This window comes from Borostomias antarcticus, assembly GCF_949987555.1.
Source record: "Borostomias antarcticus genome assembly, chromosome: 9".
Lineage (NCBI taxonomy): Eukaryota > Metazoa > Chordata > Actinopteri > Stomiiformes > Stomiidae > Borostomias > Borostomias antarcticus.
Genome location: NC_140242.1, coordinates 16,418,559 through 16,443,971, shown reverse-complemented (window position 1 = coordinate 16,443,971; position 25,413 = coordinate 16,418,559). Strand labels below are relative to the sequence as shown.

Below are 25,413 nucleotides of genomic sequence, written 5' to 3'. Positions count from 1 at the left end.
TAACCGTTCGCACCGCACGTTGAGCGGAGAGCAGCAACGACAGCAGCAGCGCAGTTTTGTTCGGACCACTCCAGACTGTAGGCTATTGGCATACTGGCCAGTTATTTTTCCGCACATAGAATAGCCTACAGAAACGAACTATTACCCTACTAACACACGCAGGTTGCGCAAACGTTCTACATACGGCCGCTATAGGTGACGATTCGTCTGCGCCGCGTGCGGAAATTACGCGGCCATTTACGGAAACGCGAGATCTGCCGTTTAGTAGACGCTACGTAAGAACGACACGTCATTCAGAAGTTGCGGCCGCGTGCAAAGAACGCACGTGATCACGTGGGCAGGAACCTCCGTTATAAACTCACTTTGCTGACACTAGATTTACAGGTATTTATATGACTTGGTCTGCACGTCTTTTTCGCACGGTGCAAATACGGTGCGGCCGCGTGCAAAAAACGTGGGCAGGAACTTATTATGATACAAACCAATATAAGACTGAACACCATTAACAGTTTAGAACATTTTATTACACAAAGTACATTACAAATTAAAAGTATACATATTTACAAGGATGAGGTTTACGGTCTGTCACATTACGCATAGCCAGAAAAGCAAAAAAAAGCATGTACAAGCTCTGGCTAGCAACCCATTATCTGACAATTGCAAAAGTTCTAAAAACAAAAATGAAACAGTGCGCATTCTGTGGCAGGCAGACCGGGAACAGACCGTTGTATCCCACAAAAAAAAGGTTAAAATTTACAAAAACTATTTACAAAAAAGGCATCCATCCTTGCAGGCTGGAAAGGCAGGTTTAGGGAGACGGGCTGGGCTGGGGGTCACCCACATCTGAATCGAGGGTCTGGGCAGAAGAGGTCATCCTCATCTGAATACTCCACTGTGGTCAGGGCTGGAGCTGCGGTCAGGGGCTGGGCTGGGGAGGTCAGCTGGGCTGGAGCAGATGCCTAAGGACATAATGAAATGGCTGTAAAAGCAAGTCGCATACGTTCATTGGAAGCGTGCCATGTCACTGGATACGAGAAAATTAACTGCCTGACATCACATACCTTTTTGAATCGAGCAGGGGCATGTTTCAGCATCTCCTGCAGCTGGGCAGACACCTCCGTCACAGTGGTGCTTGGCTTACAGGCCATAACTGCACCTTTTAACCAAAAAGGGAATGGTTTCAATGCACATGGCATGAAGCTCAGATATCGTGTCTGCAAAACATAAAGACAATCATTTACTTTTACATTTCCTTAACACTTCCCTGCAAAAATAAGGAACAAAGTTCTGCCCTGAAGTTACTCACCATCTTCCTTTGATGATCCTTGTCCTTCAGCTGCTCCTCCAAGACCAGCAGCTCCTCCTCCGTTTTAGCAGGGTGCAGGTCATCCAGTACTGCTCCCCGATAGCTGTCTGCAGACTCGCCGGACAGTCTCTGCTCCAGCCTCTGCTCCAGTCTCATCATTGTCTGTGCCATCTCCCTCAGACTCTGCATGACGCTGGAGAACTGCTGACACATCATCCTCTGGAAGTCTGGATATTAAACACAGATGTGGCTATAAGTAATTGTACGGTCCCATAATGGATATTCAGCTCAAAGTATATCCCTACATGCAGCATGAAGTAGTTCACAAAATTCAGCATACCAGCATCTGCAGAGCTTGATGGCAACACTGCTGGAGCTGTTGGTCTCACAGGCGATGGCATCAGAGAACTACCTGAAAACCAGAGGATAAAGGGATGAGCAGGAAACTATGGTGCTGGCGGCGTAGTGATTCTGGCATAAGGGGAAGAATCAACTCGACATGAGACATGTCAGACCCTGACCTGGTCTGGCCGGGGTGCTAATCGCTGATGCATGCTGCTCGTGCCTGGACGTCTGAAGGGCTGAAGGGCCTGGGCTCACAGCGCCTTGGCTCAAAGGACCCGGGCGATGAACATCTACTGCCGAGTAGTGAGATGTGAGATGAGCGAATTAGTGAACTGAGTCTTCCGAAAGTCCTGAGTTAACTAAGTGTGCAAATATGCATAGACATTTCACCAACACAAACATGCATGGATACCTGCATTGATAACTGGCAGAGCAGGCCTTCCGGCTCTGGCACCTGGCATAGCTGGTCTGGTCTGAGTTCTGCCGACCGGCTGCCTGGGCACTGGAACATATAGTAGAGGTAAATTAGCTCAGATTAGTCAACTCAAGTAGTACTCTTTTGGGACTGTTGAATGCACTTTATTATATTACCTTCGTCACTGGAGTCATAGCGTGTGTTGCGCTGTCTCTTCCTTGTGTCTTGGGAGTTAATCCATTGATGACTGCTGCTCAAACACCTTCGCCAAGGCACTGGCTACTTCATAATGCTCTGTGTTCCTCAGCAGACAGAGGTTGTCATGGCTCCTCTTGATGTGCTTGTGGAGGTAGATCTGGGAGGTATAGGAGAATGGGCACTCAGAGCAGGAGAACACCCAAGTCTTGCACAACTCTAACATCACAGCTAGGAGAGCGAATGAGAGAGACCATTAAAAATGATTATCTCACCTGTAGTACAAGTTCAAATATAGAGTGATTATACGTCATTGTAAATGAGAGCTTACTCTCAATTGATTCACAAGGTTAAATAAAGATTGAATGAATATGTAGCTAGTGGGGGGTTACAACCACACAACTGTGGAGAGAGAATGAGACACTTGGTTCCCTCCTCTACTGGTGTTCATGGCCATGGCCACACACCTGAATACTCCAACCCTGATTTAAAGGCATAAAAGTGGGGAACACATTCTTGAGACGGTTCCTAAAACTGGAGGGGAAAAAAACGGGAAAATGATCTTCCCTCTCCTCATCACTCACTTCTGCATGGGGCTGAGCTCTACCCTGTCAGCAGTGGCAATACATGGGATAGCGGCTCAGCACACAGGAGAACTGCACAGAGAGGAAGGAGGAGAGAGAAAACCAACAACAAAAAAGGCAAGAAGGGTTAATAACTGAGCGAATCTTGCAAGTTTGCACTACAGGGAAGCAATTGCTCAATTTCCCTGATATTGTGGCGTCACTGGCGTCAGTGATGCGTCTTATGAATCTCACATGTCTACCGCTAACATTAACTCAATATCAATATTCCCTTTTGTTTATCCCGTCTATGGAAACGTATGTGCATTTGTACTTACGTGTGCCTGCCTATATTGATGATCAGGTGTTTCTCCACCTAAGGGCTGGCCAGACAGAACCATCAGAGACCATTGGGCTGAGCTGACACAATTCTTTACCCGTTTGACAGAATGAGCAACCATTTCAACAGTTAAGAGTAACATGAAATCCACCAAGATGGCTGCTGTAACAAAATGAGCCAAGATGGCTGCTATAACAAATCCTGCTAGCTAGCCTAGCTCCGTTGTTGGGGATTCTAGTATTCTGTTAACATTAACTTCGGAAAAATGAATGCCTAAAAACAAACACATACTAACGGTGTCGTGGGTTAATGCGAAATCAATGAGTAAGCTAATTATCGCATTTTATTCCAAGCGATGAAACAGTACGAACGTGCAGGAGCTCGCGCGAGCCTGCTATCCAGAAGACTCCACCATTGCCCGAAAAAGGCTAATCACGTTAGCTGGCTAGCTAGTTAGCTAACATTGGAAAGAGAGCATCTGCATATAGATAATCATTACAAAAGGGTAGCTTGCACATAACGTTGGTGTTTTATCTGGGACGATACCAAAATACATAGTATGTATGTATACATACTAATGTATACATTGAAATTGAGATACTTACAGGATCTGTGTTGTCGCGGAGACAAAGCTGTTGGTCTTTCTCCTTCTGTTTCAAACGGGGCGGAAGTCACCCGTCCTCGTTCTTCTTCTCCTTCGCTAGGTTTAGTGGCGGATCGCAAACAACTTTAATGTGCATACAGCCACCTACTGGCACAGAGTGTGTAACTTGTTTGTCTAGTTCTTCAATTGTGTCACCTAAGAAAGTAGCCCAATGCCTTGCATTCTACGTTCACTGCTCAGCGTTCATTGCTCACATTTAGGTTGCAAAATTAGGACTTTATTCATAGGCATATTTTTTATCATTATTTTTATTAGGCCTAGACTGCAAATCTTTAGTATTAATATTAACTGTAAATGAGAAATTACACACAAAACAGACATGCAGGATTTCTCCTCATTATTACAATTCTGTAACTGTATGACTTCAAAATTTATTTTAAAACCTAAGTAATTTACAAATGTTCTGACCCACTGTGACACATTTCCAATAAAGTCAGATTGGGACTGTGATGTAACCACATTGTCACGTTATTTAATTACATCGTAGTTACGGATTTAAGCAGCAGTGGCGGCTACGTTCCCTTACAGTGTACTTGAGGACGGCTATTTTGGCTATTTTGGTTATTTTGCGACTGAAAAGGCAAGTGTCAGCTAGGTGTCAGCTAGGTCCGCTGCTGGTGACGTCGCAAAGTTACCACAATTACACCAATGTGTCCCGTCAGTTTTACGTACTGTGTTAGTAGGGTATAGCCTACAACTACAGTAGCCAAATAGCCTACATTTGATTGTTGTTATATGCTATGTAAATTAGACATTAGGCCTATCATTGAAGAATAATAGGTAGCCTGCTGTTCTAAAGCCCAGTTCAGTCCAAAGATTCACAATAATAGGCAATAATAATTCTAATCGTATTCTATTCTCGCTTATTGCATGTCGTTATGTGCGTCATGCTTTTCCTTATAATGTTGACACTGTGCGTTGCAATAGACTAGACTTTGGTTACTGTTGTTTCCTTATGCTGTGCGTTATTGCTGGTATTCGCAAGCAGAGGGGCGGCATAATTGTGTTTCGTCTAGAGCGGCAGAAATGCACGCGCTGGGCCTGCCCCTCGTTTGTCTCAGGGAGAGACGCAGGAGCACAGGTGTGTTGATTACTAATGAGCCACCGGTGCGCCGCTGCGCTCTCAGCACGCGTGCCGAGGTTGAAGGACGCGCAGCGCGCTCAGGCGAGCCGGGCGATGACGCTCCTAGATGGGGAAGCACCTCAGGGTGGCCGAACAACAACAAGATGCACATGAAAACTTGCTGGTTTGAACACACAACTAATGAAGATATAAATATTTTATTTTCATTAAACAGTTCAAGTGAGTAAAATGAGGCACTAACAGTCCTATACACAGTCATACAGTCAACAGTGTTAACAGTCCTATACACAGTCATACAGTCAAGCGTTAACAGTCCTATACACAGTCATACAGTCAACAGTCTTAACAGTCCTATACACAGTCAACAGTCTTAACAGTCCTATACACAGTCATACAGTCAACAGTCTTAACAGTCCTATACACAGTCATAGTCATATTCAGTTACTTTCATCTGTACTATCCTGGGATTGCAGAATTTTAAATAAAAAAGCAAGAAAATGCAAAGTGAGTGCTGTCAATTAATTACAATTTTTTAAAATCGGTATCGGCCAAAATCGGTAAAGATGAGTCTGCCCCCAAAAAAATCAGAAATCGGTATCGGCCAAAAAAGCCAATCGGCCCATCTCTACACCTTTTCACTTTATTGACTGTACTATATCCTTTATTGACTCACTATATCCTTGCATATACAGTACTGTAGTAAATTTACTACAGTAAATTTAATTTTGAAATTCGGAATTCCCCGCAGTTTTATTGCATCGTTGCCAAGTACCATGTCAACAATGGCAATTTCCTGCGCATCTCAAAGTATTCTGCCTCTCCCTCCTGTTGGAGGCAACCTTTGGACAAAATGTCACTACATGTAAAAATGTAAACATACTGTATTGTACTGTAATATGTAGTTCAATTGTCATTGAAGGATGCACATCTCACCTGTTGTTTTGCCAGAAAATGTGTACTATTGAATCAGCTGTTGAACCAGTCCCGGCCTCAGGATGAAATGAGTGAGGGTGCTAACAAAAATAATGAGGGGGCTAATCTTTTTCTATAGTAAAACAGTAGCTTATCATCATGCTATGCCTATATATTTTTTCATCATTTGGGCAATACAGTGGCTAAACAACAACACAAGACTACTGTTTCAAAATCAAATAAGCTACATTTATCTAGCCTAACAGCGGAGTGTCTACTAGAAGATGCAAAATAATTTATGAACGATTATTCTATCTACACAGAGATGACTGCTAAAATCAACAAAATATAACCATGCAGCAAGCATCATATAGGCTACAAAAATATTGCAATGTCATCAATAAGGCGGACTGAGGCATAGCTTAAAACTCAGAAGGGTCTGGTTTAATGAATCGGCAAACGGCACGGACTCCCAAAATCAAACCTAGCCTACTCAGGAAGAGCGAGGAGGAACGCCCACCTACAGTATTATATCCCACACAGCGCCCGCTCCCCTCCCACTACAACCACCACCCACAAATACCAACACACAAACAGCAACAACATTATAAACATGGGTCGCTACAATATGATAATATGATCTTTTCTGATTATTGTCCCCCACCCGGCGACAGCCGAAGGGGGGGACTTTAGGTTGGCGGGTGTCACGTCGTGAGTCAGAGAGTGAGTCTGTCAGTCCCCCCGTAGTCCCCGTAATCCACCACAAAAGGGGCGCCTTTCCAATGCATTTTTCCATTGACAAGTACATTTAGACTTTTACATCAAAATCTATGCTTGGTGTCTCAGTATAGTCTCAGACAAGTTTACTCGGGAAACCATGTACTTTCTACATCCGCAGAGAGTAGAGCTTGAGGTGTTTAGTAGAGATAGATATGTCTGTATTTCAACATTCATTATAGGACTTTAGACCATTGGTGCATGGACTTGTTTGCCCACTAAATGGAGACGTTATTGTCCTCTTACTCACTATACCATGGTTTGTAGATAGCTTACTTTGGTCAATCATTGATACACATGATGTGACGTTAGTATCGCCAGATATGTCTGTATTTCAACATCCATTATGGGACTTTTGACCATACAGGTGCATGGACTTGTTGGCTATTAAAACAGCACTCATCCGTTGTTGCTTTCTCACAAAAACTGTCTCAGTGTAGGCGCAGTCCATTCTAGCCAGGGGCCTTTTTAGCTTGACCTGCGTCAACCACATGAGCTGGTTAGAGCTCACATAGTTGTACTCGTTATAAGTTGTTTTTCCCATTGCCAATTTTACCCAAAAAAGCCAAAAGCAAACTACCTATCCCACCTTTAATTCAAAAAGAAATTCCATCTTTCCACTCCATAATTTCCACAAAGGAATATGCATTATGGGTGGGGGAGAACATGTTTACTGTGCACTTGTTGGTCAAGTGCAGTAGGCGTTCACGTATAGGCTATCACGTTTCATGCCGCTGTCTCCCTCTCTCGCTCCCTCTCTCGCAGACTAAAACTTCCCTGTCATTTCCATTCTGTGGATTGCTACAGTAACAGTAAAATAGGAAACATAGAATAAGGCCCAAAAGTTCTATTTACAACCACGAAAAGCAAGCAAGGCTGAACCAAGTAATGTGTGTTTTATCTATCCTCTCCATTTAGTACCACTCTTGGTCTTCCTCTCCTTTGTGCTCCATGCATTTTCTCTCTCTCTGCCACTCTTCTTTCCCCACCAACCTGTCTTCTGATCCATTTTTCCAAACAAAATCATTCTGATGCAGTTCCCTTTTGTCTGTTTGGTGACAACACTAAAAATAGGACACCTGGGTAGGCTTTCAGCTGAAACTGCAACCAGCTGTGTTTGTCATGATTATTATTTCATTTCATTGTAAATATTCTGCTAAGATTTTCTATATATTTCAATATGGTTACTGCAGAAATGCCATCATTTGCCATCATTGCCACCAAACATTTGCCATCATTCTGAAAACAGTGTGTTAGCATTTGGAAAATGTGCTGCAAATATAGTGCTTTGTAGGTGGTGGAGTATGAATAAGAAAAGAGTTCATGGATTTTGGAATGGTAGTAAAAGCCAATGTACTACTACAGTACTTGTCAGAACTCACAAGTCCATCTCCTTTCTAAAACAAGTCACAAAGAGCTAATGAAGTGCTGGAATAGCAATCTAAAATAAAATAGGTGCTTAAGAGAGAGAATCGTGGTAGTACTTCTTGAAGAGATGAATTTTGAGCCTGCAGCGAAAGATTGGAAAAAAAATAAGAAAAAAAAGCAACTGCTGTCCTGATGTCAGTGGGCAGTGCATTCCACCACTGTGGGGCCAGCACAGAGGAGAGCCTTGACTGTCAAATGACCGCAGGGGCCTCGGAGTGAGGGGACAACCAGTCACTCTGAGGTAGCAGAATGTAGCGGTTGGGAGGAGGTATAAGGTTTGACCATGACCTGGAGGTAGGAGGGGGCTGATCCTTTCATTGCCCTGTAGGCTAGTATCAGGGTTTTAAACTGGATGCAAGCCACTACAAAGACATGGTTGAACACCAGGCGAGCAACAGCTTTCTGGACAAGCTCCAGGGGTTTAATGGCTGACGCTAGGGCCCAAGCAAGGAGGGAGTTGAAGTAGTCCAGGCGGGAGATGACAAGGGCCTGGATGAGCACCTGCGCCGTTTCATCAGTGAGGAAAGGGTGAATCATCCTGATGTTGTAGAGCATGAATCCGTAGGAGCGTGTGATGGATGTGATATGTGCGGAGAACGACAGTTGGTCATCCAGGGTCACACCTAGATTCATGACAGTCCGAGTCGGTGTCACCACTGTGTCATCAATGGTGATGGCCAGGTCCCGGTGCAGGCAGCCCTTCCCCGGGAGGATCAGCAGCTCAGTCTTGTCCAGATTGATCTTGAGGTGATGTGTTGTCATCCACTCCGAGATGTCAGCCAAGCACCCAGCTATGCGTGTCTCCACTTGTGTATCAGGAAGGAGAAATGACAGGACCAGTTGGGTGTCATCAGCATAGCAGTGATAGGAGAAGCCATGCGAGCAAATGACAGAGCCCAGAGATGTAGTGTAGAGGGAAAAAAGGAGAGGACCCAGGACAGACTCGTGGAACTCCCGTAGTCAGACTACCTGGTTCCGACATCGACCCTCTCCATGTCACCTGGTAGAAGCAGCCCGTCAAGTAGGATCCAAATAGGGAGCATGCAGAGCCAGCGACACCTTTCTCCTCGACGGTGGAGAGGAGGATCTGGTGGTCTACCGTATCAAATGCTACAGATGTGAGAACATAAGAATGTAACTTGACACGCGGTATTCTAACAGGCGCTTTACGGCATTCCGCACCACCGCTCGCATGCCAATAGGGGTAGCAGTAATACTACTCATTGACCCATTGCTGTAGCTCATCTCGCACATTAGATGAGCCTACCATTCTCAAACTCCTTGTTCTCTGTCTGGTTGTAATTTAATTATTACGAACAAAGCCTATCTATTTATAGTTTCTATCTCTGTAACTGTCGCCGGGTCTATATCTGTTTACTGTCGGGACAAGTAGAAGTTTAATACAGTAGGCTGAGTGTTCTCATATGGAACATGGCATCAGGACGAGTAAGATGGCTAACGGAGCTGACCAGAGATGTGTTTGAAATGGTTCACTCACGCCCTATTCCCTATGTAGTGCTACCATGGATGTATTGAGTGTGACTCATAGTAAACTACATAAGGAATGATTTAACAGTTTTGGGACACTACATGGAATGTCACTGCGTAAGATATTCATGACGCAAACAAGCAGACGCGCCGATCACTGATGGCAGCAGGTTGAAATATCAGGTAGTATTCAGGTTCCATGTTTAGTTGAATGATAAATCCCATATAAATGTTCTGAAATGAATTCTAATGATGTGCAAGTGTGATTTTGTCATCTTAAGTGCTGTCTGCTAATAGCAGCTGCTGAAGCTGCACGATAAGACCGTGATAGCAAGTTAGCTCACGACAGCAGCTTCCATAATATTAACGATAGCTGTTGGTAGCTAAAAAGCAGATAACTAACTTTACAACGATGATTCCTGTAGCTATTTTGATACTATTAGTTCAACTTCTGTTTCTCGGGCAGGAACGGAGACGAACTCGCATAAGCAGCAAAGCAGCTACAGGAATGATCTTAACATTAGCTAACTGCTTTAGTCACTGATAGCTACCATCTTCTTCACTTCTCCTTCGGTAAAACATGACACCGTTGTATGGTGGTATTGTGGAGTGCTTAGGCAGAAGCAGGAAGAGAAACCCGTCATGGGACCTTAAATCAGAAAAAATATGGAATGGTAGTGAACGGCGTGAGAAGCTATTGTAAGCTAGCCTGCAAGTAAACAACCACCATTCACGTAACACAGGGGACAGACGTCAGGGGTCAGCTCGCTAGCTACTGTACCAGTTAGCTAACAACTATGTGAACTCAAACTCCTTGTTCTCTGTCTGGTTGTAATTTTAATTATTATGAACAAAGCCTATCTATCTATAGTATGCCTATCTATCTCTGTAACTGTCGTCGGGTCTGTATCTGTTAACTCATATGGAACAAAGTATCGGGACAAGTAGAGGTTTAATACAGTAGGCTAACTAGCTAGCTAGCAGAGTGTTCTCATGGAACATGTCATCAGGACGAGTAAGCTAGCTAACGGGGCTGACTAGAGATGTGTTTGAAATGGTTCACTCACTCCCTATTCCCTAAGTAGTGTTACCCATATAGTGAACTACATAGGGAATAATTGCTTCGGATATTCATGGAATGTACACAGCAGTTAGCTAGCAAATACGTGGACACAGGCTGATCTACTATACGGAATTGGCCTGATAAGTGTTCTCATATGGAACTAGGCTAACACAGTTGTTTCAAGACAAGCAGTAACGTTTGTGGTTTAATTTTTGTCCTTCCTTTGGCTATTCTTGTTGGGGTGATTCGACCAGCTGTTTCAAATCGCCGGACGAGATGCCCGCTTCTATGACTGGATCTACACAGCAAACAAGCATAACAGTGCGTCATGAAGACCGACGACTTGCTACATTAGGCTACCTCCTGGAATACCCCAAGGTCTTTCATATTGAAATTCTCTTGATGGTCTCGGGAGTTGCAAGCCGTGTTAAGGGAGGGCATCAGTCGTGAGCCTTGACAGTAGGCTACCAGCCTGCGCTGCGCTCAGCACAAAGTTGGATGAATGGATGGACTTATTGGAATCCTGGAAAATGTTTATTGCGCTCTAAAATCCTGAAAGCATTAATGTAAAAATGCAGCAACAGAAGTAGTCTAGATGAGATGGTGGTTTAAATGAATGGCAACACGTAGCCTAGAGAATAACATAAATTGAGACTGGTGATAATGCTGATAATCTACAGTAGGGCCTACCTCTGGCTGAGTTCATGGTTACAACCATTCATCACTTACACATGGGCCTATACAATACTTGCACAATCTACTTTGGACGTTAAATCCTCCATCTATCAATCAAACTAGCGAATTCAATCCAACACCTGTGGAATGGCCGGTCATGGCAAAGCACCCGCTAACGCAGGCTCTCCCCCTCCCCACGATCCAGGGCTAGGAAACCGGTTCATCCAGTTTATTTGAATATAAAAGAATTTGGGGAGGGGGGGGGGGATACAATAGTCTAGTCCAGGTTCGCTGGCGAGTGGCGAGCTAGTCAGATGGCGCATGCATGTGTGGACATTGTAGGCCTATTCTCTAAAACCTAAAGAATAAAAGTAGGCTACGTTCAACATTCATTGGAGTGGTCCAGTTGGATAGGCTAGTCTAATCTAAATAAATTGAGGACCTGTATTTTCAGTGTTTGCTGGTAGCGAATGCCACAGACAGACAGGGAGGAAATCTATTCGTTTCATTGTTTCATTGTTTGTGCTCTGTATGCACAAGATAGTTAATGTCCGGATATAATTGGCAGTAGGGCGGGAAAAAACCCTATCAAAGGCCAAGATTAGAAGGGACTTGAAGATGTAATTGGTCATTTTAAATGGGCCTACTTTATGTTTTGATGGCTATTTGAACGGACTGCATCGATCAATGCAATGACTCTCCATATTTTTCAGTTTTACCCTTTTCATCAATAAAACATCATTTTTACAACCACGTCTCATTGATTGGGAAGGCATTTAGAGCTGCCGGTCTATTAGCCTACATTCGGACTCAGAGGATGACATAACTGTTTATTGAGAAACAATTGCAGGATGGGCTATATAAAGAAATACCACAATGCATGTAGTCTAGATATATTACATTATGGTTAGGCTATAGCCTACACTTTATGGTAGACTGCCCTCTCGCTCGCTATAAGCAGGCTACATTGTGGCTGTTTTGTTCATCGCAGAAGCCTATAGCCTAGGCTACACATTAAAAAAATGTTTTTTTTATATAGGCCTAGAAGGAATCAGAATATGTGGAAATTTTATTTCAGCCTATTTTAATACAATTCAAATTCTGCTTAGAGGGAATTATTTTCAACGGACATTATGACCTGAGCATAATTAATAATTATCTAAGTTAATAGGCCTATGAGAACGCAACGCTTTTTACGGTAGGCTAGGCCTATGCGTCTTGTGATTGTACTGTAGCCTAGGCTACAACTTAAGGCTTATTAGGCCCTATTGAATTCCTTTTATAGCCTACTAGGCTACTCATTATTATCGAATTATCTAGTTGATATATGAATAAAACAATAAGCCGTTTTAATGGCTATGGGCTACTAGTTGTAGCTATACACGAGTTGATGCGCTCTGCTCTTACGCACGGTTGAGGCGGCAGCTCAAATACACTTCGCACATATCCTCTGCACATTGGCAGTGCAACTTCACAGACAGCTATGGTGCACTTCATGCATTGGTAGACAGTTCTATTCTTGCTGCAGCTTGTCTTCACCATGCAGGTATTTTTTGGGGGGTATTCTTCTGTGGACACTGCGAGGGGCGCCGCCGGTGGCTGTTTGGACACCAGAGCGCGCAGCTCTTCAGCCAACAGGAGGATGTCGCGTCTGGGGAGGCTCTGCGTCTCTCCACCAGTCCCCAGCGAGTCCAAGTTTCCCCAATGAATAATACTTATTTATAATAGCCTACATAGCGCGAAACTGTGCATATAATAGGCTGTAGCCAGCGCGAAACTGCGCATTCCCTATAGCCGTTCATTGAACGGCTGGCGGCCGGTATAAATAAATAAAAACATACACAATATTTTGTTATTTGAATGATCTTGAATATATATATATTCAAGATCATTCAAATAACAAAATATTGTGTATATTGTGCATGTGAACGCACTCACTGTCAAACCTGCCGCTATCTATGCACAAGATAGTTAATGTCCGGATATGATTGGCAATGAGTGATCTTTACTCATGGCGACTATGTCAATTTTGTATGGATCCACAAGTCGATCAAGCTTATTTTTTCTTTGTATCGTGCTGAAGCCATATAGCCTACTGCGCTCAGACTTGGCTACATTAGCTGGTGCCCCGTCTTCAAATTTACTTCCGGGGTTTACGAGTAGCCTACCAGTTGAATGTGTTCCAGAAACAAAACGCAAAACCCCCACGTTCACCACATCTTTACTAACAAATATATTTACAATACTGTTATTTTGCGCATTTGACCCGTCTTGACCCGACGTCAGTTACCGAGATAGATAGGCTACTGTAGGCCTAGATATAGGTGTTCGTAATAATTAAATTACATCCAGATGGAGAAAACATGTGTTTGAGAACAAGGTAATAACAATTAAACGTTATTTGTATAGCTACTTTCATATAGATAAATTCAGCTCAAAGTGCTTTACAACAGAGCATTTAAATTAAAGAATGTGAAATTTAATGATGCTTCATTCGTAGACTATAGGAGAAAAACACTGAGCCCAGCCTGCTAAATCTACTCAAAGACGCCACCTGGCGGTGGTGCATCACTAAAACAAAATAACATCCGTCTGAAATCCCACGAGATTTCAAACGGGATTTCCCTGCCAAAAACCGCGAAGGTGAAATGCTGCAGCATGTGACATTTCTAACTTCCCACATCTGTACAAGTCTAAAACTGCCTTTACATTATTGCGGAAAAATTACTCTGGTTTCCGCAATCCGCACCCTCAAAAAAACCTTTGGATACGGGGAACTGAAACTGCCAGACAATGACGTCAGGTGTCGATGTCACCAAGCAGTCAGTAAATCTGTCAACAATCATGGCGGATATCGAAGCGGTAGAAATTTGCCAAACTATATTAAAAGGTTACAGACTTTGTAGCAAAATGTGTCTGTGGAAACAATATTTTATTACCCAGCTATCTTAGTTACACCAGTATTGAACTTTTTTGACAGCTTTGGGTTGTGTGTGTGTCGTATTTATTAAGTTTGACAAATCTACGAAGCTAATAGCTAACTAGCCATAGCCGAAGCCAGCTCTATGCTGGTTAGATTGTCTGGTTATATTCCTTATATTCGTTATATTGATAACGTGCTTCACTAGATCATATGGGCTCGTTAATTCTGCTTGGAAAACAATATAGTTTATAACATTAGATTATTCAAGTAAAGTGACATTAGATTATTCAAGTAAAGTGACAAGAAAATTATATCATTGTTTACACACACCATTGTTTACCAAAACCATAGCAACGCTATTTTCCGGTCGTATTGCCGGACTGGGATTTGCTGGATGAGTTCTGAACGCATACGGACGTCCACCGGAGCGGAATTCTGTCTGCACCGCATCCCTCAGAACCCTGTCACATGCGGACTCTCATAGGAAACAAATGACTTATGGTCTTTTCAGAACCGTACCACAGTCATTTTTCCGCAATAATGTAAAGGCAGCTTAAGAGTATCTGGACAGAAGAGAGAGAGTTCGCTCTTGCGGCATGGAATCAGGGCCACCGACAGGGGGGACAAAGGGGACAATTGTTACCGGGCCCCATATAGGGGGGGCCCCAAACTGACCCTCTAATCTTGAAATAATCTGTTGGAATATTTTGTCAAAAATAAATATTTGTGAAGACTTAAGATAGTATTTGTCAGTCACATAAAAACTTGTTATATTTTATATTGATAATTTTCCTTGACATGGTCAAGAACAGATTCACGTCCCCTCCCTGTAGCCTAATGCAACAATGGTTTGGTCCGTCTTAAGTTTAACATCACGCTCTCACGCCTCGCATTCACTCTCCAAAATGGCCTCTACTAGTAGTAGGTATTAGAGTTAAATCGGTACTACCGGTATTCCCGGGACCCGTCCTTGGAACCATTTCTCGTTTCCCGGGAAATGAACAGCGGGAAAACGGGAATTGCAATTTCAATAATAATTTGAATTAATAATTTGACCAAAAAACCCATCGGCATGATCATCATGAGATTCATGATATTATTGCAATCTCTGCACACAGTGCGTGCGTAGTGACGTACATGTCTATTTTCTGCACGACGTACCGTAGGCTACCACAGGCCAGATTTGATTTTTTAAGACAGGATTTACCCAACTATTTCGATCTGTTCTTGAAATGATCTATTTTGCACGCGAGTCTGTTTTCTTAACATTAATGAGTAGGCTATTAGGCCTTTGAGTACTATGCGGGCCTGATTTTATTTTTCATATTTAATTTCACAGACTACTGTTAGGCGTACTTTATAAAAAGACCTACCTGTTTTTCTCATATTATGGATGCCATGCAAACCTGTTTTTATATTTTTCGAGACATTTAATTGCAAAGGCTGTCACAGTCGCTTTATAAAAAAGATTAAGATATTTGTGGTGAACTGTTCTACGAATGACTGCAAAATATTGAGTGATCATTTCGGAGCAGCGACTTAATGGTGAATTTAACAAATTAAATGTCTTAAGTTTATTGTGTATAACCAGGCCGGCTGTTAGTGCTTCCCTGCAGTCGGATCACATAGGCTACATCCGAGCATTACTGAAGTAGAAGCTGCTGATTATTATTGCCATTTAAACTGAGTTCGTTTAGATGGCAAACAGCACACAAACACGCATCTAGAGTCCAAGCTATTCTGCATGTGAACTTTATCTCAATATAGATTCTAGGTCAAAATTATTAGAGGTGTGTGCACTGTGTGCGCTCCACACCATAAAATGAGAAACCGGGAAAGAGAGCCGCAAATCCCGGGTGGAAAAAAATGCAAATTTCTGGAAAAATATTTTACCCTAGTAGGCATCAGTCAGGTGCCCAAAAATGAAAAGAGAAACGAAAAAGAGAAAATTATTTAAAAAAAAAAAAACAGAGGCAAGGGACTTCATGGCCAAGTATTTAAAAAAAGGTCAAGATCAAAGCGAGTTTTATCTTTTGTTTTAAATGTTAACATCCAGTTACTTGCATAGGGCCGTATAACAGTTTAACACAATGCTTCTTCTCTGACAGAAACTAAGCTAACGTTAGCTACATTGAAGGGGAGAGATACAAAGTTTAGCATCTTCCACAAATTAGTGTGGAAGATGCTGAACTTTTTATCCTGGACAAAGCGTATAAACATCTGGAAAAACCAAAAGCTCATGTCAGACTTTTATTCGCTTACTTTTCATAAGATGCAACCTCACATTTTGATAGAGGCTTGCTTCTTATTTTAACCTACCTGACCAGCTTCTAACATTGTTTCTAAACTTCTTAACAGACAGAACACAACAGGTTTTAGTCAATGGTATCATGTCTAATACCTTGGTTTCAAACACAGGTTCTCCGCAAGGTTGCGTCCTTTCGCCACTGCTTTTTATTTTGTACACGGACAGCTGCAGGTCTTGTAAAGAGGGCAGCTTTTATGTGAAATTTTCAGATGACACTGCACTTCTGTCGCTCCTCAAGGGCGCAGAGTCAGATCATGGCTGCGCTCTTCCAGCTTTCGTCGAGTGGTGTGACAAAAATGTCCTTGATCTCAATGTTTCAAAAAGGAACTTGTGATTGATTTTAGGAAAAAAACAACTAACCCCACTACTAGTATAATTCATGGCGAAGATATTGAAATTGTGGACTCTTACAAGTACCTGGGCACAGTGTTTGATTCTCATCTTAAGTTTGATGTAAACACTGAGTCACTTGTTAAACGAGGTCAACAGAGAATCTATTTTTTTGCGGAAAATCAACTCCTTTGGTGTGAGTTAATCCATCCTGTGTACTGTCTATCTGTCTTATATTGAGAGTTTGTTAACTTTTTCATTCATCTGTTAGTTTAACGGTTTGTCCGTGAAGGACAGAAACTGCCTTAACAATATTGTTAAAGTCTTCTCCAAAATCATTGGAGCCCAGCAGAGTGAACTCTCTCTGGGAGAAACGTGTTCTCCAAAAGGCCAAAAGTATTACTACTAACCACGACCACATCCTATCCAGTGAGCTTACACTAATGCCGTCAGGACGGCGCTATCTGCCGCCTCTCAGGAAGACAAACCGTTACTCCAAATCGTTCATTCCCTCTGCCATTGAGCTGCTGAACGCAGAGTACCTTTCTTGAATGAAGAGTTTGCTGCACCTTTTTTGCACAAACCACATGTTGGTTGCCCCTGTTGGCACTTTATTTTATTTATTCTTGTATTCTTAGTGAAGAATGTTCTTCTGCTCTCTGCCTAACTCCATGCCATTTATCGTGTTTCCTCTGTCACTGATGATGATTGTGCAGTATGAATGTGTATATGTTGTTGGTGGACTGTAGAAACTGAATTGCCCTTCGAGGGCAAATAAAGCTATCTGTATCTGAGCCAGACAGCAGACCCAGCCTGCTGATGAGAGACGGGCAGGCGAGAGAAAGAGGAAGCGCTTTTTTGATGAGTCAGTCAGAGCATGATGCAATAGAGGGAAGCCCAGCAACTATATTCAGAAATAAAGTGTTTAATGTCGAAATAAAGTGTTTAATAGCGGACAGCATCATTTCCCAACTATATTCAAAAATAAAGTGTTTAATGTCGCTATGGACAGCAACATTTCCCAACTATATTCAGAAATAAAGTGTTTAATGTCGCTATGGACAGCATCATTTCCCAACTATATTCAGAAATAAAGTGTTTAATGTCGCTATGGACAGCATCATTTCCCAAGTATATTCAGAAATAAAATGTTTAATGTCACTATGGACAGCATCATTTCCCAACTATATTCAGAAATAAAGTGTTTAATGTCGCTATGGACAGCATAATTTCCCAGTTAGGTGTACGCTTCACATCAGTTAAGCAGATTTGCGAGGAGTTCGGTGTTTTATGGAAATTTAGAAACATGTCCAAAGACGATATCAAAGCTGTCCGCGAAATCCGAGAATGATCTCTCACAGTCACTCGAAGATCAAATCCACCATGTCAATACTATCTAGAGTGTGACATTTGAAGATGGTCTCAGACCTTTGGACCAGAATTTTGCGATCGGTGCATCCCTAATTAACACATTACTTTTTTGGGGGCGGGGGGAAAGCATCCTGATACAAGAGATGCATTGATGAGGTGGATAGGAAGGGAAGGAGTTCGGGTGCAACAGACTGAAGGAGGGTGGAGTGAACAGGGTCTAGGGAGCAGGTGGTGGGGCAGCTAGATGTGACAAGATTGAGGACCTTGTTGGGGTAGAGGGGACAAAAGTGGGATAAGGTGGGACGTGGAGAGGAGGGGGGTGGCAGAGAGGGAAGAGAGTGTGGGGAGGTGAGGTTGGTTTGAGTAGTGTAGAGAATGCTTCAAATAGTTTTTTAGGATTGGAAGCAGAGATTAGAATTATAGAACAGCGCTGTCTGATACAAGTGCTGTTCTCCTCTGTTGTGTCTGGTAGAACGGTTTGTGTTTCAGTGATTCATATTTTATCTGATATAGATGAAGTATGAGCATATTATTATGCTGAATACACACACACACACACACACCTATGTGTATGTGTAATTCAAAAGGCATCTTCTTTTGAGAGCAATCTCAAAGTCAACAGTGCTTTGTTATAAAGTAAGTCAGTGTTCGTCTTTGAACAACAGTAGATAGTAGTAGTTAGTACTGAACTTTTCAAGGGGCACCTGAAAATCTGTTCAGGCAGGCATTTGAGCCCTGCTGATGATGTCATATCTGTAGGTCCTGCTGTGTCTTTCTTTGTTTTATTGTATAAGTATAGGGGCCTTTGAAATTGGCCACTGTTTGTATACTTTTTTGTTTTACTGTGATGTATGTTATTTTTTTTTACTATGCACTTTTTGTTACCTGCACCTTATGTGAAGCACTCTGTGCATTCGTGCTGAGAGGGGTGGTATACAAATAAACTTTTACTGACTTACTTACTTACTTATAGTATTAAGGTGAAGGAGAATACTGAGCAGATAGAGGGAGAGAGAGAGAGAGAGAGTGCGCAATAAATTCAATGAAATAAGGATCATCTACATTAAGTTCAACTATGTAATTCCAGACTTCAAATAGTTTAACTAAAAATACTCAAAGGAGAAGATCAACCAGAAGAGAAAAGAAGAAACAGGGCATGTATGGCTGCCCAATACATATCAGTATGCCACAACCTGAGGGACAGTGAGTGACCTAGACACACACAGCACACGCACATATTCACACACACACACACACACACATACATCTATCAATTAATTGTTTTACTTTTATCTATCTATTTTATCTTTTTACTTTTATCTATCTATTTATTTTTTCACACACACACAAACACCTCTGTTTCTGTGTTAATATTAATCTACTGTGCAAATCTTTACTGTTAATTACTATTGCTTATTGTTATTTCTATTGTTTATTTATTTTCAATCGACACATTATAATGTAATCAAACAATAATTGAATTGAATTAAACTGAGAGGGAGATAAAGAGAGAGATAGAGGAGAGAGAAAAGGAGAGAGAGGGGGGAGAGAAAGAGAGGGAGAGAGTTAGAAAGAGGGAGAGTGAAAGAGGTACAGAGAGGTAAAGAGAGAGGTCTCTGTCTCTCTCTCTCTGTTTCTCTCTCTCTCTCTCTCTCTCTCTCTCTCTCTCTCTCTCTTTCTCCCTCTGTGTCTCTCACTGACTATTGGTATCATCTCTTCAGCTATAAATGGCTGGTAGGATTTAGTGCTGCATGTCCAGTGTTATATACAGTACTGTTATATGATATATACTGTTGAAGCACCACACCATACATGTGCTCATAACTCACACATGTTCAGCGAGAGAGGGATAGAGAGAGAGATAGAGGAATAGAGAGAGAGGGGGAAAGGGATGTAGAGAGAGGGATAAATAGAAGATAGAGAGAGGGATAGAGGAGGATAGAGAGAGATAGAGGATAGAGAGAGACGGAGCGAGATAGAGAGGAGAGAGGGGTAGAGAGAGAGGGATAGAGAGGATAGAGAGAGAGAGAGCTAGTCGCTGGGTGATGCAGCCATTCCTGGGCTTCCCCTTAAGCTCCAGACGCACTGGAAGAGTCTGACACTAGCGTTTTGAAGTACACCAATTGTTTTAAATGGCCGATCACGCACCAAAAGCGTTTTGAGGCGAGTCAAACTGCCTGGATGCTTCTACTCCGAACTTGTTTACATTTTGGAGCGTCAAATGGGGAAAAATCAATTTAAATTAAATCAGCTCCCTATCAAAGCTGACGCCTGCAGTGCGCCATAGGAGCCTCAAATGAGGCGAGTCAAATGAAGCGAGTCAATTGACTCTTCCAGTGCGTTTGGGGCTTCAGGTTCATGCAGTCTCTGTGGTGTCTCCATGACGTTTCTGAAGCGTTTCCATAGCAACAGGTGCTTGCAGGGTTAATGGTGTGATAATCTTTGTTGCCAGGAAGGTGTGCACTATTACTATTACTTCCTGTTTCCTGCTTGACATGCGCTGTATTCTCTCTGTGATTGGTGCTCTTGGAGAGGGTTATCTGACCCTACATGGTCTCAGAATCAGATTTATTTTATGGCAGGTAGATTTTTACACATGCTAGGAATTTGTTCTGGTCAGTTGGTGCATAACACTAGTGCATAGACAACAATAGACATGGTGCAAGGACTAGGCAGGACAGTGCAAATGAGACAGACCCTAACCCTAACCCACCCATACAGTAGCTAACCCACCCACTGTCTGTCACACACAGTTGAGTTGTTGTTCAGTATGAAGAGTGAACAACATTAAACAAGTCATCACGCTATGCTGAAATTCTGCTTCCCAATTATAGTGCTTATAAACACAATGGATTGTGATACATTTCACAGTACAGCATACTAAGATGTTAGACGTATCAGAAATAGGGCTAAATATCCAAAATAGCACACTACCCCTTTAACTTCTTCATTACAGATGTAGACGTTTCTTGACTGACGGCCATATCACCACTGGCAATACCTTGGCCTTATCGGTCGACTGCACCTTAAAATCAACCAATCACCGAAAGAGAGAACCAATCAACCAATCAAAGAGAACCAAAAAACCTTTCCTAGCAACTCAAAGTGACACAATACTCAAACAGTATAAAATACTCTCATTGGCTTTCAAACACAAACACACCACTGTTTCAAAAAGACTGCTCCATGGCATCATCAAAGTCAAACATGTCTGACCTGATAACAGCTGCAGCTACACACAGCAATGGTTGTTGTCATGGACCTGTATGGTTGTCATGGAGCTGGATGGTTGTCATGGAACTGGATGGTTGTCATGGAGCTGTATTTTTGTCATGGAGCTGTATGGATGTCATGGAGCTATAAATGATGTGTTACATTGCTGAACCATCCTGACTTCATATCTCTCTGACTCTTGATCTTTCTTTCTTTTTTATACCCTTTTAATCTTGTTTTTATCATGTAGAGAGTTACAATTACGTCTTCTCAATTTTAAACATTTCTATTCTCATTTTAAATGTTTTACTGTTTCTTATTTTCTATTCTCTTTTATCATATATTATCCGTCCTGTTTTATTTGCTTATTTTTTTGTACCATTTGATACTGTAATTAACAGTTTTTATTAATCTTTTCTTATTCTGTGAAGCACTATGTGCTACATTTGCTTGTATGAGCATGTGCTACGTATATAAATAAAACTGACTTTGACTTCTATCTCATCCCCTTTATCTCCCTACCCATCTCCTCTTCCCTCCCCCTGTCTCTCCTACCTTCCTCCACTCTCTCCTCCTCTCCTGTCCCCCTCTCTCTATCTCCTCTTCTCCTCATCCTCTCCTCCTCTTCTCCTCCTCCTCCTCCTCTCCTCTCCTGTCTCCAGTGTTTCAGCTTTGTGTCCCTGCCTACGGATGTTCTGGAGGTTGACGTGAAGGATAAGTTCTGTAAGAGCAGACCCATCATCAAGCGCTTCCTGGGGAGGCTGTCTGTCCCCGTGCAGAGGCTGCTGGAGAAACATGCCATTGGGTAGGTGGACCTTTCACTCAGCCCAGTCAGCCAACCAGAAGGTTAATCAGCCCATGGCTCACTTATCTGTTTGCTACTCTATCTTCTAGACTGGATTTCTGATTCTCCTTTGACTTTTGAAATTGCACTCTCTTTCTCTCTCTCAATTCAATTCAAAGTAAAAAAATAAAAATAAAATAAAGCTATTGGCATGAAAGTTTCAACAACAATTTTGCCAAATCATCTCTCTCTCTCTCTCTCTCTCTCTCTCTCTCTCCGTAGAGACCGTGTGGTCAGTTACTCTCTTGGCTGCAGGCTTCCTACAGATCACGTCAGTGGACAACTGCAGTTCCGCTTCCAGCTCACCTCCTCCATCCACCCAGGTCTGAACACACACACACACACACACACACATACACGCACGCACGCACGCACACACACTGCCTAATCTCTCTGACTTGAACAGGCAGTCCAATGTGTCTGTACACCAATACATTTGTCTGTGGTTGTGCAGACAGTAAACAGCAGGCTGTCTACTGTAGAAAAGCCAATAAAGATGTTAATCTGTACAGATCAGCCAGTTATAGTGACTAGATAAAGACAATAAAGAATCATCTAATCTAATGAGATCTGATATAGAGTCCTCTTGTCTCCGCTCCTCTCTTCTCTTCTCCTCTCCCCCTCTGTTCTCCTCTGTTCCCCTGTGTTTTCCTCTCAGATGAGGAGGAGGTGTCCCTGGCCATGGAGCCAGCTTTGGTTCCAGTCGACCATCCAGAGGAGGAGAACCAGGACCCAGCGCCGCCTGACCAGCTGCCCGACGAGGACACTCTGAGCCTGGGCCTGGACATCACTGAGCTGCCCCTGGATGGAGCTCCGGACCCGGAGCCCTGCGGCAGCCCCACCGAGGAGCCCCCGGCCGGGGAGCAGGGCCGGGAGGAGCAGGGGACGGAGGAGGAGGAGGAGAACACCGTCAGGGAGGGGGAGCACACTGAGACTGAGGAGCAGAGTCCAGCTACTGGACAGAGAGACGAGGAGAGAGAGGAGGAGGAGAGAAGAGGAGGAGTGGAGGAGGAGAGAGAAGGAGGGATGGTGGAGGAGAGAGAAGGAAAGGAGGAGGAGGATAGAGAAGGAGGAGTGGAGGAGGAGAGAGGAGAGGAGGAGAGAGAAGGAGGAGTGGAGGAGAGTGTAGGAGAGGAGGAGAGAGAAGGGGGGGTGGAGGAGAGAGATGGAGAGGAGGAGGAGGATAGAGAAGGAGGAGTGAAGGAGGAGAGAGGAGAGGAGGAGAGAGAAGGAGGAGTGGAGGAGAGTGGAGGAGAGGAGGAGAGAGAAGGGGGGGTGGAGGAGAGAGATGGAGAGGAGGAGAGAGAAGGAGGAGTGGAGAGAGAAGGAGAGGAAGAGAGAGAAGGAGAGGAGGAGGGACAGAGAGAGGCAGGAGGTCAGGCAGACGAGGGGGAGGGGGTCAGGGATGGTCCTACGGTGGCGGAGGCGCCACTAGAGGGGGCCACTGGGCCTGAGGAGGAGCAGGAGGAGGTCCCCAAGGGAGGAGGGGAGGGTGGGGAGGGCGAATCAGAGGCCAGGGGTGGTTGTGGGTGTGTCTGCGCCTCCTCCTCCTCCCCACCCCTGCGTGGCGTCCCGCGGCGTCAAAGCCGTCCGTGCTCGCTGCCTGTGTACGAGCTGGAGACCGGCATCGCCTCGGCGTGCAGTGGCCCGGAGACGCCGCGGACGCACTACATCCGCATCCACCGCCTCCTCCACAGCCTGCCCTCCGCATGCCACGCCAGCCAGGACGACCAGCAGGAGGAGGAGCAGGACACCTCCAGCCTTAAGACCTCCAGAGATGGAGAGGAGGAGGAGGAGGAGGATACCACCCATTCATCTTCCCAGGTGCGTGACAGAATATGTTTGAACAAATTAGGAATATTGGAAGTGGAAATATTAGTTAATTTCCTCTTTCTTGTCTATTGGCTACAGTGGAGCTCCACAATTTATGACTTACTGGACTCACTCCATCTCTGGACTGGACCTCTGCTCTGACCCTGCTCTCTCTCATCTCTCTCCTCTCTCTCTATCTCCTCTCTCTCTTTTCTCTCTTCTCTCGCTGCTTTCTCTCTCCTCTCTCCTCTCCTCTCTCTCTCTCGCTTTGGATAAAAGCCTCAGCTAAATGACTGTAATGTAATAAGTCAGGGATAACGTATGGCCAGCCTGTGATTGTGGAAAAAGAAGAACCTGACAGTGCATTGGGAACTGTCGGACAGCGCTCGGGCTTTGTAACGCACTGAATGGCTCTTGTTTTTCGATAATCACCGGCTAGCCATACGCTATCCCGCTTATTACACTGCTACTTAAAGTCGCACTGAAATTAAGAAAAGCATTCTGTCCCATTGTGGTTCACATAATTGGTCATAGTGTTCACCTATTCAACAATGTATGACAAAAAAATTACAAAATTCTACTTTTGTTGTAATCTTATATCAAAGTATATGATTTCTTACTTCCTGGAAAACGGTAGGTCACGTGCAATGACGACAACAGGTACCTTAGATTTTAGGCCAATAATCTCACAACATCCACCCATCAATCAACGCTATCCTTCTATCGAATCTGTCTAAAGTTCTTAAAACCCGTCCACCTGGCAATGTTCCAATCAAATTCCTCTAAACATATGTCCCACCCTCATAGCTTGTTTGCGTCGGAAATACGTCAAACTACGGAAGTTAGATGATCTCAAACGTCCGTTTCTGTGCAACTTTAACAATGACATTAATACTAATAAGACTACACTTTTTATTTCGCCAGCGAAATGGTTCTGCGTGCTTGAGCAACAGACGTTTTCAGAGATTGAACATAGCAGGCTACAACAGCCAAACCGTCATTGTTTAGAATGTTCAAACTTTCAGACAACTTTCAACTGTTTTCCATAGACATATAATGTGTTGCCCTTAGCAATACAGAATCGAGTATTTCTGAGTCTTGTAATAATGTAATGTAATAGGCTGCCGCACACCTGATTAATCACTTAATCCAATCATATAGGACAGGAAATAAAGATGCCAAGTGACTTTCAGGAAGTAGTGGAGCTGGTGCACAGAGCTTATATCTCTCTCCTCTCTTTCTCCTGCTACAGTCAGGTCTGCACACCTCTTTCACCTTCTCCACGTTTTATTACATAACAAACTTATTCTACAATAGATTTAGTTCATTTTTTGTCTCGAAATCGTACACAAAATAG

At 43.3% G+C, this 25,413-nt stretch overlaps 1 protein-coding gene across 1 annotated transcript in view; it reads left to right on the top strand.

Annotated features, from left to right (window-relative positions):
* LOC311312853 (E3 ubiquitin-protein ligase HECW1-like) overlaps positions 1-25,413 on the top strand; it is a gene marked incomplete at both ends in the record, with an annotated part of 124,868 nt that overhangs the window by 84,504 nt on the left and 14,951 nt on the right. Inside the window, 4 exons of the mRNA XM_084442860.1 lie at positions 22,063-22,205; positions 22,467-22,567; positions 22,903-23,185; positions 23,831-24,068. Of these exons, the coding sequence (XP_084298986.1) occupies positions 22,063-22,205; positions 22,467-22,567; positions 22,903-23,185; positions 23,831-24,068 (765 nt within the window). The remainder of the gene's footprint in view (positions 1-22,062; positions 22,206-22,466; positions 22,568-22,902; positions 23,186-23,830; positions 24,069-25,413) is intronic.